Source organism: Moschus berezovskii, chromosome 17 (assembly GCF_049115385.1).
Source record: "Moschus berezovskii isolate FMDL1 chromosome 17, NW_MosBer_1.0, whole genome shotgun sequence".
In the NCBI taxonomy this organism is placed as follows: Eukaryota; Metazoa; Chordata; class Mammalia; order Artiodactyla; family Moschidae; genus Moschus; species Moschus berezovskii.
In genome coordinates this window covers 48,856,968-48,874,810 of record NC_142476.1, presented here as the reverse complement: position 1 = coordinate 48,874,810, position 17,843 = coordinate 48,856,968, and the positions used below count along the sequence as shown (strand labels likewise).

At 39.8% G+C, this 17,843-nt stretch overlaps 1 protein-coding gene across 7 annotated transcripts in view; it reads right to left on the bottom strand.

Annotated features, from left to right (window-relative positions):
* Window positions 1–17,843, bottom strand: part of KIF1B (kinesin family member 1B) — a 154,637-nt gene that overhangs the window by 54,479 nt on the left and 82,315 nt on the right. Inside the window, exon 21 of one of the 7 annotated variants that reach the window (XM_088845437.1) lies at window positions 9,539–14,384. The exons of the other annotated variants lie outside the window; for them this stretch is intronic. Coding sequence (XP_088701563.1) covers window positions 12,900–14,384 — 1,485 coding nt within the window. The 3' untranslated portion in view covers window positions 9,539–12,899. Of the gene's footprint in view, window positions 1–9,538; window positions 14,385–17,843 lie in introns of those variants that run through there. 7 annotated transcript variants of the gene reach the window in all.

Here is a 17,843-nt window from a genome sequence, read left to right as displayed (position 1 = left end):
CCAGTGAAACAGCTTTACAAAGACCTCTAAACATGCTTTTTAGGAGACCATGTACTGTGGGGAAAAAAGAAAAAGATAAAGTACCAGGTATAATGACGTGGGTTTTGCTCCTGGAACCCGCTCTTACTAGTCTTATAATTCTGGGAAAGTTAATCCTTTTAACACCTCATTTTGGCCTTTTTTTAAAATGAAGATTTTATTATTCCACCTGCCTAAATTTAAGGCAGGACTGCAGGAAGGACCAAATGACAAACCATTTTAAAATGTATGTGACAGTCCTCTTAAATGGCAACATACTATCAAAATGACAAGCAGTGTTTTTAGAAAGTTTCTTGTCTACATACATCCAGCCCCCCATCTTGGTTTCTAAATACCATTCTCCACTAACAGAAACCAGGGCTCCTTAGGAAAATAATTGATATCAGATTTGGAGCAAGGAAAATACAAGGTAACCCCAGAATATCTTGTGCCAGAGAGCACAGAGTACTCAAAGACCAATATGACCATTTTAAAAGGACGAAGACTCCCACTGGTCAATAAATAATAACAGGAAAAGAATCTATAGCACATTGAATGTAAAAAGATTCCATGAGACCACAGTGATACTGAAAGATCGAGAGAAAAAAGGGAAAGCTCTTACTTACCAAAAAACAAAACAAAAAGCCAGTGAGTTAATAAATGAAGAGGGAATGACAGAAAATCACTACTATATTGCAACCCCAGATGTAGTAACTGACAAGGATCATGAATACAAGCTATCACAAATGAGTGAAAGGTGGATGGAAAACAGAATGTTCACACAATCGCAAGAGCCTACTAACGAGAAAGCACTAGAGAAAAACACATTAATAAATTTATTAAACTTTAGCATTACTGAAAATAGGACAAATTGACATTTTACATCTACTGATGTGAAGCAGATGGAAGTACACAATGTAACATTTATAGCACTCTTAACGATGTTTAACCTAAATCAAATCTTGAAGAAATAAGCAAATTAGAAAGTGACCTAGACTCTTCAAAAATACCTATGTAATGAAAGATAAAAGAAACATCAGAACCAAATGCAATAAATAAACCTTGACTGGATCTTGGATTAAAAAAACATACACACTTCTAACATTTATATTTTTTAGACAATTATGGAAATTTGAAAATTACCTGTATATTACATGATTTTGAATCAGTAGTAAATATTTGGATGGGATAATGGTATTAAGAGAATATCCTTGGTTTCAGGATATTTACGTGTATTTAGGGGTAAACTAACATGGTATCTGTAACTTACTCTCAAATGATTCAGAAATAGTATACACATATGGGTATACAAAGGTTCACTGTACATTTTTTTTTTTTTTTCAAAATAAGAGGTTGGGTTTTTTTTAAAAAAACCTATGTATGACATAGGACTCTTTCAGCAAAAAGAGAAAGACTGCTGATTTACCTAAAAAACATCAGATGGAAAAAAATGTTAATATTTTAGCTTGAGAATTTTTTTGTTTTCATTTTTGCCCCAATTTTTTACTTATAGTAATATACACATGACATAAAATCTGCCATTTTAACTATTTTAATGCATGAAATACGCTAATAATGTTGTACAACCATCACCACTGTCCATGCTCCAGAATTCTTCATCTTGTAAAACTGAAACTTTTTGTCCATGAAATACTAACTCCCACCCTTGCAGTCCTGGGCGGGCAACCACCATTGTACCTTTTTTCTCTATGAGTCTGGCTACTCTAGGTATCTCGTATAAGTGGAATCATATATGCTTGTGACTTTTTGTGACTGGTTTATTTTTGAGGATTTCCTCAAGAATAGGATTACACCATGAGTAAAATAGATAGCTAGTGGGAAGTTGCTGTATAGCACAAGGAGCTCAGCTTGGTGCTCTGTGATGACCTAGATGGGTGGGATGGGAGAGGCGGAGGGAGGTTCAAGAGAGAGGGGATGTGTATATACATAGAACCGAGTCTCTGTTGTACAGCAGAAACTAACACAACATGGGAAAGCAATTATACTTCAATTAAAAAAAGGGGAAAAAATGAGTTTACAAGCTGGTCAAACTACCAAATGAAGACAAAAGCCTTAGATTCTGACAGTTAAAAAGAGTGACTTTTCCTAAAAGCTGTGGTTGTGCTTTAGTGGCAGTAAAGCTGACATAAAAAGAGGTTCAATAATGCTATAGACCTAAAACTTTAACTGCATGCACTCTGACCATGAAAAATTCCTATAAGCAGTTGGTAGTCCAAATGTCAATGAAAGTGAAGTGAAAGTGAAAGTCACTCAGTCATGACCAACTCTGCAACCCCAAGGACTATTTAGTTCATGGAATTCTCCAGGCCAGAATACTTGAGTGGGTAGCTTTTCCCTTCTCCAGGGAATCTTTCCAACCCAAGGATCAAACCCAGGGCTCCTGCCTTGCAGGTGGATTCTTTACCAGCTGAGCTATCAAGGAAGCCCCCAAATGTCAATACCAATTCTTGAATTGGCCTCCTCTTCCCCAAACCAGGCTGCATATGAGCTTCCAACAAGGATATTTTGATTGTTACCAGAAAAATTCTAAGCCTTGCATTTTCCTGCAATAAATGGATAAAGAGATTCAGATACTACTGTTCTGTCCATTTCATGGAGAAAATTAGAATCATTACAGAAAACATGCTAAAAAATATTTACCAATATATGTGTTTTGTGTTTATAAAAAGTTCTAACTAACTGAATATATGCTCCATATTTATAAAGGCACTGCACTGACTGTTTCCTCTTCTAGAATGTTCTCTCCCACCCGACTATCCTTGTTTTCAAGCTTACTTTGTGCTAGGAACTGTTCTAAATGTTTAACATGGATTGTTCCAATCATCCCAATAATGCTATGAAAATGTTTCTATTGTTATTCTCCTGTTAAAAAAGAAGTAAAACCTTCAAGAGATTAAGTAACTCTCCAAAGATCAAAATTAGCAAGTGGTAGAAAAAGGACCTGAACCCAAGCAATTGGACTCAGAGCATGCTATTTTTTTCAAAGGAAAACAACTATCCATCCATCTATTCATTTGACAAATGAATACCATCTTCACTCCTATTATGTGCCAGATGCTAGGAATATAGTGAGTGGTCAATAAGACAAAAGTTCCACTGGTGACGGAGATATAATAAACAGTAAACAGACACAGTACATGCTATGATTTCAGGAGAGAGAAGTGCTATGAAGAAAGGGAGTTATCAGAGGCCAATAGAGAGAAGAGATGGGTGGAGGAAAGCTAAGATAAGGTGCTCAGGGAAGGTCTCTCTGCCGAGATAACATTTAATCAGAGATCTAAGCAAGCATTCTTGAGATCCTTGGTTCAGTTCAGTTCAGTTCAGTTCAGTTCAGTCACTCAGTTGTGTCCGACTCTCCGCGACCCCATGAATCACAGCACGCCAGGCCTCCCTGTCCATCACCAACTCCCGGAGTACACTCAAACTCATGTCCACAGAGTCGGTGATGCCATCCAGCCATCTCATTCTCCGTCATCCCCTTCTCCTCCCGCCCCCAACCTTTCCCAGCATCAGAGTCTTTTCCAGTGAGTCAACTTGTCGCATGAGGTGGCCAAAGTATTGGAGTTTCAGCTTTAGCATCAGTCCCTCCAATGAACATCCAGGACTGATCTCCTTTAGACTGGACTGGTTGGATCTCCTTGCAGTATAAGGGACTCTCAAGAGTCTTCTCCAACACCACAGTTCAAAAGCATCGATTCTTCGGCGATCAGCTTTCTTCACAGTCCAACTCTCACATCCATACATGACCACGGGAAAAACCATTGCCTTGACTAGACGGACCTTAGTTGGCAAAGTAATGGCTCTGCTTTTTAATATACTATCAAGGTTGGTCATAACTTTCCTTCCAAGGAGCAAGCGTCTTTTAATTTCATGGCTGCAATCAGCATCTGCAGTGATTTTGGAGCCCAAAAAAATAAAGTCTGACACTGTTTCCACTGTTTTTCCATCTATTTCCCATGAAGTGATGGGACCAGATGCCATGATCTTTGTTTTCTGAATGTTGAGCTTCAAGCCAACCTTTTCACTCTCCTCTTTCACTTTCATCAAGAGGCTTTTGAGTTCCTCTTCACTTTCTGCCATAAGGGTAGTGTCATCTGCATATCTGAGGTTATTGATATTTCTCCCAGCAATCTTGATTCCAGCTTGTGCTTCTTCCAGCCCAGCGTTCCTCATGATGTACTCTGCATATAAGTTAAATAAACAAGGTGACAATATACAACCTTGACGTACACCTTTTCCTATTTGGAACCAGTCTGTTGTTCCATGTCCAGTTCTAACTGTTGCTTCCTGACCTGCATACAGGTTTCTCAAGAGGCAGGTCAGGTGGTCTGGGAGTCCCATCTCTTTCAGAATGTTCCACAGTTTATTGTGATCGACACAGTCAAAGGCTTTGGCATAGTCACTGAAGCAAAAATAGATTTTTTCTGAAACTCTCTTGCTTTCTCCATGATCCAGCGGATGTTGGCAATTTGATCTCTGGTGCCTCTGCCTTTTCTAAAACCTGCTTGAACATCTGGGAGTTCACGGTTTACATACTGCTGAAGCCTGGCTTGGAGAATTTTGAGCATGACTTTTGGTGGAGGTTTCTTATTCCGGTCAAATTTAGCACAAAGGCAAATTTGAACAGCAAGCACAAAGGCCCTGGCATGGAGCTTGGTGTATTTAAGGAAAAGCAAGAAAACCTGGGTGGGTGGACTGGAGGCATGAGAAGAGTTGGAGAAGCAGTTGACAACTGTCAGATAGGGACTGGGTTATGGACAGGTTTATAGGCCATGGAAAGGACTGTGGATTTTATTCTCAGGCAGTCACTGGTAGCCTAGAGCCAGGAAATCTAGTATATGTAGTAAAAATACCAATGTCCATGGAGAATTGCCTGTGGACTTGGAACAAGGCCAGGAGCCGTGACGCTGTCCCTGCAGTTTCAAGGGAGATGGCAGTGGCCTGGTCCAGGGTCTCAGCAGGTGATAAAAAGCAAATGGAGCTGGCATATGTTTTAGAGGTAGAATAAGTGTGCCCTGCAGATGAAGATGTGACCATGGGGTGTGAGAGAGAAAGGGAAACTGAGGATCATTCTTGGATTCTGGTCCAGAGCTATCTGGTTTAGATAGTTCAGATGTGAGATGCCAATTAACTCTCTGGATGTCAGGTCACAGTTGTGTGTCTGTGACCAGAGATTGGGGGAAGGTCCAAACTGGAGAGAGTACCTCTGAAAGTCAGCAGAGAGGCAGGCAGGGCAGGGGTCTGCAGACAGACTGCCTGCCTGAGATTGGACCTGGATTCCACTGAGCAGCTGTGCGAGGATGAGAAAGTATGTAAAATAGGATTAACAACACCTACACTTCACAGAGGAGGGTTGCTAGGAGGATTCAATGAGTTAATACATGTAAAATGTATTACATGTATTTGGTCCAAGTACTGTTGACCCTTGAACAATACAGAATGGGGTACTGACCCTCCACGCAGTCAAAAACCTGCATATAGTTTTACAGTCGGCCCTCGGTTTCCAAGGTTCCACATCTGCAGATTCAACCAAATGTGGATCTGTGGTATGTATTCACTGGGAAAAAATCCACATCTAAGTGCACCCATGCAGATCAAACATGTGTCTTTCAAAGGTTCACTGCAAATGCTCAACAGGAGATGCTGTCTTCATTATCACCTGTGTAAACACGGAAGCTAAGGCCACAGAAATGTGTGAGGTCACCTGGAGGAAAGAGCAGATATAGGGGAAAAAAAAAAGGCCTGTGTCTGCGACCACAGAGACCATGATGGAGCAGCGAGAGAAAAATCAGAAGCCAAGAGAACAAAAGGTTTCGAGAAGTAAAGAGTAGGCAAGACATGTAAGATGCTAGACAGATTTAGTAAAATGAGGACTGAGAAAACACCTGGATTTTCCACCAAGGAGACTCCTGGTGACCCTGACCAGACTGGCTGCAGTGGTGAGGTGGGAATGAGTCTGACTGGACTGAGTTCAAGAACGGGGAGAGGAGACAAGAAAAAGAAGGTAGCCAGTGGGGAAAAGCACAGAAAATGCTCTCAGGAGTATTTCTTATTTCTAGTAAAAGGAACAGACAAACAGTGGCAGATCACAGGGAACACAAACTTTTTTTGAAACTGGTGTTTGCATGCTGACAGGAATAATGTAGAAGGAAAAAATCAGATGCTGTGAAAGAGAAGGGGTAGCTGTACAGTAAGTCCCTCAGAAAACAGAATGAAGGGAACGAGGGCTGGGCTAAGACAGGAGCACACACAGTTCTTCCACCAAGAGGAGGGAAGGCCAGGTATGGGTATGGATGCGTGGACATATGCAGACCTGGACATGGGAGGAAAAGAAAAACCTCCTGATTCCTACTCTTTCTCAAAATGAAAGTCAGCAGCTGAGAGCAAAAAAAGGCCATCTTTCATCTCCTCAGATGCCTGGTTGTAAACCTTCAGAGCATCCTGTGATTCTCCCTCAAGGCATTCGTCACAAACGTACTATATGACTGTCTAATGGCTATCTCCTCCATGACTCTGTGAACTTCATGAGGCCAGGAACCTCTCATTCACCACTGAATCACCAGCATCTGGCACTTGTCTGTCTTTTAGAGTAGATACACAGTTGTGTGCTGATCTTCTAGTCAACAGTTCTCAGAAGCAACCACCTTCTGGGGGTAGGCAAATCTGCAGGCTGAATCCAGACCACCGCTTGTCTTTATAAATACAGCAGCTTTAGCAAAACACACCCACATCCATCCCTTTGCATATCATCTACAGCTGCTTTTCTGCTACAACAGTGGAGCCGAGCAGTTTTGACAAAAATCATGAGGCTCACAGGAGGCTTCTCTGGTGGCTCAGACTGTAAAGAATCTGCCCGCAATGCGGGAGACCTGGGTTCAATCCCTGGGTCAGGAAGTTTCCCTGGAAAAGGGAATGGCTACCCACTCCAGTATGCTTGTCTGGAGAAATCCATGGCCAGAGGAGCCTGGCGGGCTACAGTCCATGGGACCGCAAAGAGTTGGACATGACTGACTAACACTTACTTATATATGAGGCCCACAAAGCCTAAAATATTTACTACCTGGCCCTTTACAGAAAAGGTTTACCAGTCTCTGTTCTAGACTGTGGTTCTCAAAGACAGATGCTGATCCAGCAGCAGTAGGAACAGCAGCATCACTTGAGATCTTATCAGAAACACAATTATCAGACCCCACTCCAGACCTCCTGAATCAGAAATTCTGGGGGTGGGCCCAGCATTCTATGTTCTCACAAGCCCCTCGGAAGCTTCTCATGCACACGACAGTTTTGAGAATCACTCTTCTGAGTGACACACACAGATGGATGGTGAGGAAAACACGACAGATAAGGTACTTATTCTAGGTGACTTTACATTCCCATGCAAGGACCAAATAAGCTCACAGAGTTAATATTAAACAGTGGGCTGCCCTGGGATCAGCTGCAGCAGGAAAAGGGGCACGTGCGCATCAGTCTGGAAGAGGAGTTAGGCACAAGGAGAAAGGATTCTAGTCTTGAGGAAGTGCCAAAGCCCAGAAGTGGGAACAAACTTGGCAAGCTCAAAGAACAAAGTGCTTGCACAGTGAGAGAATGTTAAGACACGAAGTCAGAGAGGCAGGCAAGAAGCCAAAACACGGACAGCCTTGGAGGCTACAAAGCACCATGGGAAGCCACTGGAGGCCACTGGCACTGACTTTTGTTTTCAAGGGATGATACAGGTTGCTGTGTGGACAATGGTGTACAGAGGTCAGGAACAGGAGAGAAGAGGCTCCTGTGGTACTACTGGTGAGAGATGACGGTGTCAGAATGAGGGCCTCTCTGAGGAGATGGCAGTGAAGGTAAAAATGAATGTCATAATTCCGCGTTTTCCAGTTAGGCTGCTTTTGACATTAGAGGCTTGGCTCTTTTGCTAATACTGTCTTCCTCTTTTCACGGTGGATTATAATTAGCAAACAATAGCTAGAAGCGAAACATCCATGTTCCAATTCTTGTCAACACCTTAATTTACTCACCACCAGCAGCTGACAAAGCCTCAGATCTATGCCTCTGGGGCCCTGCAACACCTGTTCTTAGACCTGTGCGGCCCCGTCTTTTCCTGTCTCTCAGGCCTGTTTTGGTCTCATTTATTTTCCAACCATGGTTCAAGCAAGAGCCATTCACCACCTCATGGGATATATACACAGGCTTATCCCCACCACAAAATGATTCATTAATTCTATCTCCAAATAATCTATCAGTCATGCCCTCTCTCCTCTCTCCCTGCCTGCTTGGAAAGCATCATTTCTCATTTAGTTCCTCCAGCAAGTTCCCAACTGAAGCACTGGGCTCTGAATCTGACTTCTTCCAACTCATCTGCCCACCCAAACTTCGGCCATTTCTAAAAGATTAATCTGATAATGCAATCTCCCTGTAGAATATGTGTTAGCTTCCATCCCACTCGACAAAATCCCAAGCCATGGGATGGGATGCCATTAACCCAGCGTGCCAGCCTGGCCCTTGACCCCTTTCCCCAGGTCCACTCATCTCTTATCACCCTCCAACACACAGCTGTGTTCCAGCCACCCCCAAGTCACCCGCAGGTCCCTGGACATGACACACTTCCTCCTTCCCTCTGCCATTCTTCACTTTGATACACTGGCACTTGTGCTTTGGGATTCTGCTCTTGGCTTAGGGCAGCCTCTTTCAGAAACCTTTTCCCATTCTGCCCACGCTCACCCTGTGCATATCACTACACATATTATACTACACTGGAATTGTCTGTATCAGATATTGGTCACTTTTCCACCAGTTTCACTGACAGCAGAGAGATACAAAGTACCTGAAGGGAAACAGAAAAAGCCTGAAGCAAACCAATCCAAGTATAATGTTTCCCTCAAGCTCCAGATTTCATATTAAAAACTCATGGCAGGGGAATAAAAAACCCACACAGATATTGTATTCTACTCTCTTATGTATGATTATGTTGTTTATCAACATAAAAAATAATGCATGTCCAAATGTTCAATAAGACTGATGGTCCATTCCAGAGAAATCTTCCGTTTTGTCTTGTTCACCTCTTACATATCACCAATACTCTGGGTGGAGAAAAGCAATGGTTAAAGGAAAAAAAGAAAAGTTAAACAGAGCTACTCAAAGCTTTTTAGAAATTTCATGTCTACCTATATATATGAAGGGAAGTTTATCATTTCATTTAAAGAAAACTTTAAATCAAAATTACACAGTAAAAACGTAGAAAATACAGCTCAAGGTAAACTCAGAGAAATCATACAGGGATATCTGATATCCTCATTCATCGTCAAAAGTAGAAAAGCTTTTATTTAAGTAAAAGGTAGCATAAAATAAGGGTTAAAGATCCCATTTAAGACAGAATTTTGATAACTCAAAAAGGGTAAGAAAAGCAAAAGCTCTAAACAAATGAAGTTCATATGGAAATATTGTTAAAAAGATATGGTTTGTAACCATATTCAGATAAAAAAGCAATAAATAAAAGTCAAGACCAGGTTTAATCAGCATCATGCTGATTCCCGCTCCCCTCTTCCCACATCAGAGACAAATCACACTCTTAAAAGGCAACTTCAGTTTTTATTGAATGAGGACTTTATTTTTTAACATTACAAACTAACTCTCCCTATCTGAAAAGGTAGATCTTACCCTCAAAGACCAATCTTCAAGCATTTTTTTTAAAAAGAAACTGGGGGAGAAATCCATAGTTCAATGATAAGAAGATTCACAACTTCTTTTTACAGTAATGATGGGAGGAAACCAATACACTTCACAACCTACAGTGGTTCAAACTAAATATCTAGAGCAGATTTTTAAGTCTCATAAAGATGACATAAAGTAGACAATTATGAAAACTGTTCATAATACAGAATCTGGCTCTGACAGCATAGAACAAGTACTTGCTTTGCATTGCACCTAAGAAGGCATCTTCATTAAGGTACGCCAGGACAGCAGCTTCCCCTGCTCCCAGTCTTTTGTGTGTATCAATAAGACAAGTCTACAAAGGACCAGGAAGGCACAGGGGCACAGCAGCTGACCGGAGGAAACCTACGTAACTTCCTGTAGTCTGACAGATTTTAATGCAGGCATTGGTGTGGCAAACTTTTTTGTCCTGTTTTTTTTTTCCCCAGGATCAATCTGCACCTAAAGCACAAGAGGTCACTTCAAGTCACTTCATTGGAATAAACAATTCCCATACAATGCATTTCCAGTGAAAAGAGAAGCACCAGAAAGAATTAGAAGTAAAAAATAAAGGAAAAGCCCTTTGGTTTAGACTTGTTAGACAAACAAACTAACTCTGCAAAGAATACCACAGTGTGTGGTTTGATTTGTGAAATTGTACCAACTTATTAGGACTCAACGTCTATTATTGTCAGATCATTATGTAATTTCAACATCGCAAACTTTTCTTAAAAACTGCACCATGATATCAGTTAGGGATATTTCAGTAATACATTAATGACTTTAGTGGTGACCATTTACCTTTGGTCTTGTAGGATTTAAGCTTGGGAACAGATACTGTCAAATTTAAAAACAAAACAAAGCAATATAACCAATCACAAAAGCATGGTACTGGTTACTTCTTTAGCGAGAGTCAATAAAGTAATTTCATTCACATAGTTATTTTCTAAAATAAGTATCTGCTCTGAAATACATGAAGGGACATAGATAGCAATCACTCAAACCTTGGTTCATTTCTTTCTGGTCATCTGAAATTAATGGCTAGTTTAGATATCGAAACATTTCAGTAATCTGAGGGTGCCTGGATCATCAGATGAAGCACAAATATAAATCTAATCTTTTGAAATATCAAGTGTGGGTATAGTGCCTACCACAATCCACATTTGTGAATGAAAACACTGTATTTCTTTTCATTCTACAGCCTCCTGATCACCAGGAGAAACTCACTCTCATTGTTCAGTGCCAAAGGGAGATGGAGATACCTGTCCATAAGAAGATTAAAAAGGCTACCATAAAAATGAAAATACATAGGTCTATCCTATATTATCTCAAGTTGGAAAACTGAGAGCCCACTCTTGATACAGAGTTGAAAGCTGATTTATTATTATTAGCTTTAGAAAATGAACTTTTTGTAAGAAAGAAATAGAAAACTATGCCTAAGAAGGACAAATGGGGAATACATAAGATGCACTGAAGTGACTGATTTGAACTAGCCTACCAAGTACATTCAAACCACCTGGTACAGGACACTGTCATCTCAACTAAGTCAGTTCATTACAAACATCACTCCTGTCTAATCTGCCCTAAAACTTCAGATGAAGACTAGGACTGTTCTAGCTATGAAAGCAAAAATAGCCCCCGAAGTTAATTGGAAGCAACTTTATGTGCATTATGAAAGCATTTTCTTAGAAGCAAAGAAAAAAAAAATACTATGATTAAAAACAATGTTCTAATAAAGCATAGTACCCACACGCAAAGGAAAAACATCCTATTTAACCACAATCTGTTAGGCTTCCTTGAACATTAACTGCTATCCTGGATGTAATTTTTCACACCATCTGGAAGACAAGCAACAGGTGACTTAGTGTGACTTGGGAATCTTCAACAACGTGGTGTCAGGCAATCTCATAGACATCTCTGGCTCTTCACACCGCCTCTTAAAAAAGTTTCTGACAAGTTCAAGAAATGAAGGATGTAGAAAACTATTCTTTTCTTCCCATCTTTTTTAGTGGATTCTCCAGTGAGGCAAACTGAGACCACAACACAGTAAAATGAGGTATTGATACAGTAACTGTTCATCAGGACGTGTCTTTCCTTGCTTGAGTATCTGTGAGCATTACTGTTGTTGACCAAAGACTAGTTTATCATACATCATCTCCTTTATTCTCAATCAGACCAAAGTTAACTTATTTCAATATTTCATCACCTACTGAAAACAAGCAGCACACAGCCAAAGGCTGCAGTCTTCTCCCCATGTACCATCTCTTCCCTCTCTCCATCAAATAACCTCCTTAATAAACTTATATAAACTGCTCAAAGCATCACATGAGTATTTTGTTGGTATTTCTGTTGCCGTGACATTGCTGAATAGTTCAGTGTCTTTCTGTATGTATTTGTGTGAGAAATGATGTTAAACTTCAAAATGCAAACCACAAACAGAAATCCAGGCAGGTGCCAACTTAAAGATTTCAGTATTATGACAGAATTTATACATACACTGATGTATTCAAAAGGGAAAAAACCTACTGAATCAGTTCTATGCAAAATACAGCTGAGTAAGAAGATGTGGAAGTTCCTCAGAAGATGCAAAGTTGTGCACTATAAAATATGTCCAAAAACATTTAGTTCTGGCTTATGAAACTTCCAATGATATTTAAAGAAACAGACATGGATAGGAAATCCAAAGCTGTATTCACAGCTGCATGTTCTTATTTTTAAACTAATGTCTAACATTCATGGGGAAATAATAGACATTCAATTCAACATCTCAAATTCCTCTTTAGAATGTTTGCATAAACCAAGAGGCAGGTATTTCTGGATATCAGATAAATTTACAGGTTTTACAAAAACATAACAAACTTACACCAAAACAAGACCAGTCTGCGTAAGTAAGTATATTATCTAGGCACCAAGAAAGGAGGACAGTCTCAGAAAAATAAGGGAGGTCTCAGTGTTTTGTCCAAAATTCCAGAAACTGCCCACTAACGATATACAAACAGGGAGGTGTTGAAACATTTACCAGTGTCTTATGTTTTAACAATAAAATCAGTTCATATTTTAGGAACACAACATTACAATCACAATGTAAATACTAAGAACTCAAGGCCAAGGCTAGAACCAGCTCAAGTCATAAGCTACCATCGCCTGTTTCCTCCACCAAGAATTCAAGCTCGTCCAGTAATTTAGACTGTGGTTTCCCGACCAGTTTTGAGATTGGGTGCCGAAAACTGTCGCCTCATTCTCGGAGGTGTCACAAACTGGCTACAGTGGTTGGGTCTGTCAGTCTGCTTCTGACAAGAAGTGGCCGCATTGCCCTCCACCTGAGCTCCAGTGTTATAATTACAGTAAGCTTGACGGTGCTGGTGCATGTGGCGTTTCGCCTGAAAAGTCTGCAGGTCAGCAGAGGGGTGGCCATTGTGGGAGGTGAGCACTTCTGGGGAAGCAGATGCCTGGCAGCGGGCACTTTTCGGTTGGCCGTTATTGAGAGAATTGCTTCTCCAGCGTAACTGAGGTGGCTGTTGTTGATTATTAATGTGCTGCTTGCTAACCTGAATGTGATCTTGACTTCGAGTGCCCTGAGGGCCCCATGGTAACTGGGGATCCTTAGAAGCTGCTCTAGTCCCCTTTTCTTGGTTCTCCGGCTTATTTCCTTTCCTTCCGTCTTCCTCTTTGGGAATCCTAAGCTCTATCACCTCATCTTCTGTGATGATGATGTGTGTCCCGGGACTCCACGAATTTCTGTGTTTAGGGTTGCTCTTAAACGGAAACCGGGGCTTCCGGTTTTCCGGAGGGATGAAGCGATGAGGTACATTCTGCCGACGAAGTTGCTTTGTTATTTCCTGCTGCTGCAGGTTCTTGAACCGAATTTGCTCTTGCCTCATCCAACGCAGACGTCCACGTCTAAAAGCTGGGTCTCCGTTCATCAGCTGGGAGACACGCTCTTCTTTCCCAAGGTCTCCACTGTCACCTTTACTTACATCATTCTCAGGCTTGCTACTGGCACCAGCACCACCGGGTTCCTTTGGTTTTTGGTTTCCTTGGGTTTTCTGTTCTGGAGACCCAATCAGCGGCAAGACTTTCTCCATTTTGAGCATTTTATTTCTCAAGACTTTTATCTCCTCATCTTTCATGTTATTTTGCTTTTTGACTTCTTGCAAAATATCTTCCAGCTTGTCTATATGAACCTTGAGGTCATCCACATCAGTCCCACCTTTACTACTGGCCATTACGTCCTCAATCTTCTCATCCCCTACACCAACAGTGTCCCAGACATCCCTGGCCACTGCCCTCCAGGAGTCCCGCTCATTAGGATCTTTTTTCCCATACATGGCACAAAGCTCTTTCATCTTAACAATGGCCAAGGCTTCAATCTCCTGCCGACTATGCCGAAAATCATTGAGAGCAACCTCGTAGCATATCTCTTTCACAGCCTGAATCTTAAGATCTGAGATGGTGACCCACTTGGAATCTTTACTCAGGCGTCTTCTCTGGGGGATCTGATACATTTTTATTGGTTCCCGTTTCTTCCCACTGCTGGGGAGGCCACATTTTTTAACAATGGTTTGCAGCTTGCTGGGAGGCAGCTTTTCTCTCAGAGAAGTAATCAATTTCCAGCTCTCTTCACAGGACCTCTTGTCAGAATCATCCCCGCTATCAGAATCCGCGTCCTTTGGAAAAACAAAATCAAAAATGGCCCCAAAATAACCAAAATTAAAATGTAAAAAAGGAAACTCAAACTGAAGAAAAAGCAAGCAAAAAAGCCCTAATAAATTTAAAAATGAAACCAAAAAAGCTAAAAAAACAAACAGAAAACCCTAGATAATGTACAAGTCTATATATGCTTATGTAGATTATTATCAACATGAAGATTTGCTTTTTTTTTTTCTAGTAACATTAATCCAAATTTCCACTTTGTGGCTTAAGTGATGGAATCTGCAATCAAATTTCTTAGGAGGGTTGAAACAGTGAGAAAGCCTCTCACTGTAAGGTCACATGAAGTTATTAACAAAATGGTGTGAAATAACATCTCCGCTATCTCAAAAGAATGAACTAAAACCTTCACCCCACACATGCTAACACCCATGCAGCCACTTCCCCACATTTGCCTTGGTTATTGCTGTTGCTTCTTCCAGAAACTCTTTCCCCCATGAGTGAGCACAGATGCCATACAAGATGTGACGAGCAGGAGGATTAACAAAGGTTAGTAATGCTGGAGAATGCCACGTTTTGTTTAGCTTTACTAAAAAGAGCAGCCCTAGAAAAAAGTTAGAAGATGAGAAACTAGAAAAAGAAGCAGTCAAACAGGGATGTTAAAAATGCTAAGAATCCTTATTAGCAGACCATGAGAGATTCTTATCAACCAAATTGTTTTTTTGCTAGAAAGTAAGAGGGTTCTGAAACTAGTCTTTCCATGAGCACACATCAGATTTGCTACTTTCCTATGTCATGACAAATTGATATATTTCATTTGTTACAATTAAAGTTTGTTATACATACAATAAGGACACATAAAAAAGGATCTTTATAGTGAGTCTGCTATTTTGTTTTCCACACACTTAAACCAATAAATACCTCATCTCCAAAACTTTAGGCAACAAATCTCCAGAACATAAACTAAGCTAAGAAAACATACTTTCATTTAAACATCATTCAAAATTGCCAAAGTAATACTTTAATAAATACAATCTAGAGATCTGTTGTTTCATCTATGAAAACTATGGTGTTTCTAGTTTTTTGAGGAATATTACTTTAAGTTGACAACTCTCATTATCAACATTTAAAACACAAAAGATTATATTCTGCTTATGTATTCTGCTTGTGGATGCTATTTAAAACATTATCTCCAACTCTCTGTCTTTCCAGCTGTTTTTGGACCACTACCTCTTTTTCAAACAACTTTACTTAGGCTTAAAACAGCAGTCTGACTTTACAACTAAGCAATTTCAATGGCTATTTGGATAATAACCAATTATTCTTAACAAACACAAGCAAATCTTGGTAACATGAGTCTAAATGAAAGCTGGGTTGGATTTAGAACTCCCTATGACAGACATGATTAAGGAAGGCTCTCTATTCAGGAGATAAAAATTACTGGGAAAAGAAACTACTCACTAAAAGGGTAGTTCAAGGTAGTCCAGTAAATGAAAATGTTCTTATTTAATAGTCTCTTTGACTTGGCTATGGTTACCAAAATCATCTCTAGGAAAGGTTTAGAAAAAAAAAAAAAGAATTGAAACTGATAAATAGTATCTTGTTTTCTAGACCAAAGACTTCTATGTCTGTATGTACAGTTACTTTCTAAGGAATGAAAAAATAACCCCTAACAATAATAGCACGGAGAAGGCAATGGCAAGCCACTCCAGTACTCCTGCCTAGAAAATCCCATGGATGGAGGAGCCTGGTAGGCTGCAGTCCATGGGGTCGCTAAGGGTCAGACACCACTGAGCGACTTCACTTTCACTTCTCACTTTCACACATTGGAGAAGGAAATGGCAGTCCGCTCCGGTGTTCTTGCCTAGAGAATCCCAGGGACGGGGGAGCCTGGTGGGCTTCCGTCTATGGAATCACACAGAGTCGGACACAACTGAAATGACTTAGCAGCAGTAGCAGCAACAATAATAGCAATAATTTGGCCCCTGAATTTGAAGGCGTTACTACTGATTTGTATTACTGACATTTGCCTATGAATGGATACTAAACCACTTATAATACCTACTTATTTGAAAATTTAGCAACAAAAAACAGATAACTAGCTAAATTTACAGACTGTACACTATTTTTTCCTTTTCCTCTTTAGTTTAAAAATCTTAAACTAAGAAGGAAAAGGAAAAAATCTTAACTAATAAAATCTAATCTTAAGTAATAAAGGATGACATTAATAAACATTAGAGAAAAAAGTATGTCTGACGTCTAAAAAGGTTTTCTTGTATATATGCAAAAACTGAGTTATATAGAACACAAATTCGCTCTGATTCTTTCTACATAATTAACTATCAGTTTTTTCCTCTGGGCTTCTTTTATTTTCCTTTGAAAATTGCCTAATGATGAAATGAATACCTCATTAAGGAAATAACAATTCTAATCATTGCTTTAATATCATATTTAAGAGATAAAGCTACACTTTTAAACTCTAAAATAAAACATAATTAAATGAGTTTATATAAATTCAAAAGAACTATATTAAATCAAGTGGCCATAATTTTCTTTCTTTTTATAATACTGGTCATATTGCCTCTGTAGAATATGTTCTCTTTAAAGCTCAAACAAATCAACCCCTATCACTTACTACTGGCCACAATACTAAAAACTCCTGCAAAACTTATGTGCCAAGATTCAAATCCTATCTCATGTCAAAAAAAAAAAGATTTTAAGATATTTAGATTCATTTATTACAGGGCTGGAAAAACTACTCAGATCTGTCCAACTCACATGTCACTAAATGATCAATCTGTTTTGATTAAATACCAAATGCAAAGTCTCCTGAAAAGACTCTGCCTGAAGACTATGAAAATAAAGGAGAGAAGATTCCCAAAACATGTGTCAAAAAGCAAGCATAGAAAGGACCAGGCATACAATCAAGCACTAACTAAGAAAGAATGTTCAGCAACGTAACAATGGGACACAGTGGGGGAATTATTGTAATAAAAAACTCATGAGCCTGAATTTCATTTTTTGTAATGCAGTTATTATGCAAAAGTAATCACATACAATAAATAAAAAACATTTACTGAATATTAAGTCCTTTGTATCCTCTCAGTGTTTGTCCATAGGGTGCATTCAAAACATATCTGTTGGTTGACTGATATAGAGTCATAAAAATACATTTCTAATTCAGTACTGTTAATGGCTAAATATTCCTCAGGCTGAAGTGTTAGAAATCAACTAACTCCTTTTGAGGACTAGAAATTTAAGTGGAACAGACAGTTGGACTTATGAGAGGAAAGAACCTCCTTGCTTTAAGGAGCTGCTCTTAAAATCCTAGACTGCTTTCAGACACAGAGCAATCAACAATCAGAACCTGATTACTTGCAAACTAAGTAGGTTCTCTGGAAACTAAATGTGTCCTGGAGCCATCTGGTTTGATGTGAAATTCGCTCAGTCGGGTCTGCTTCTTTTCAACCCCATGG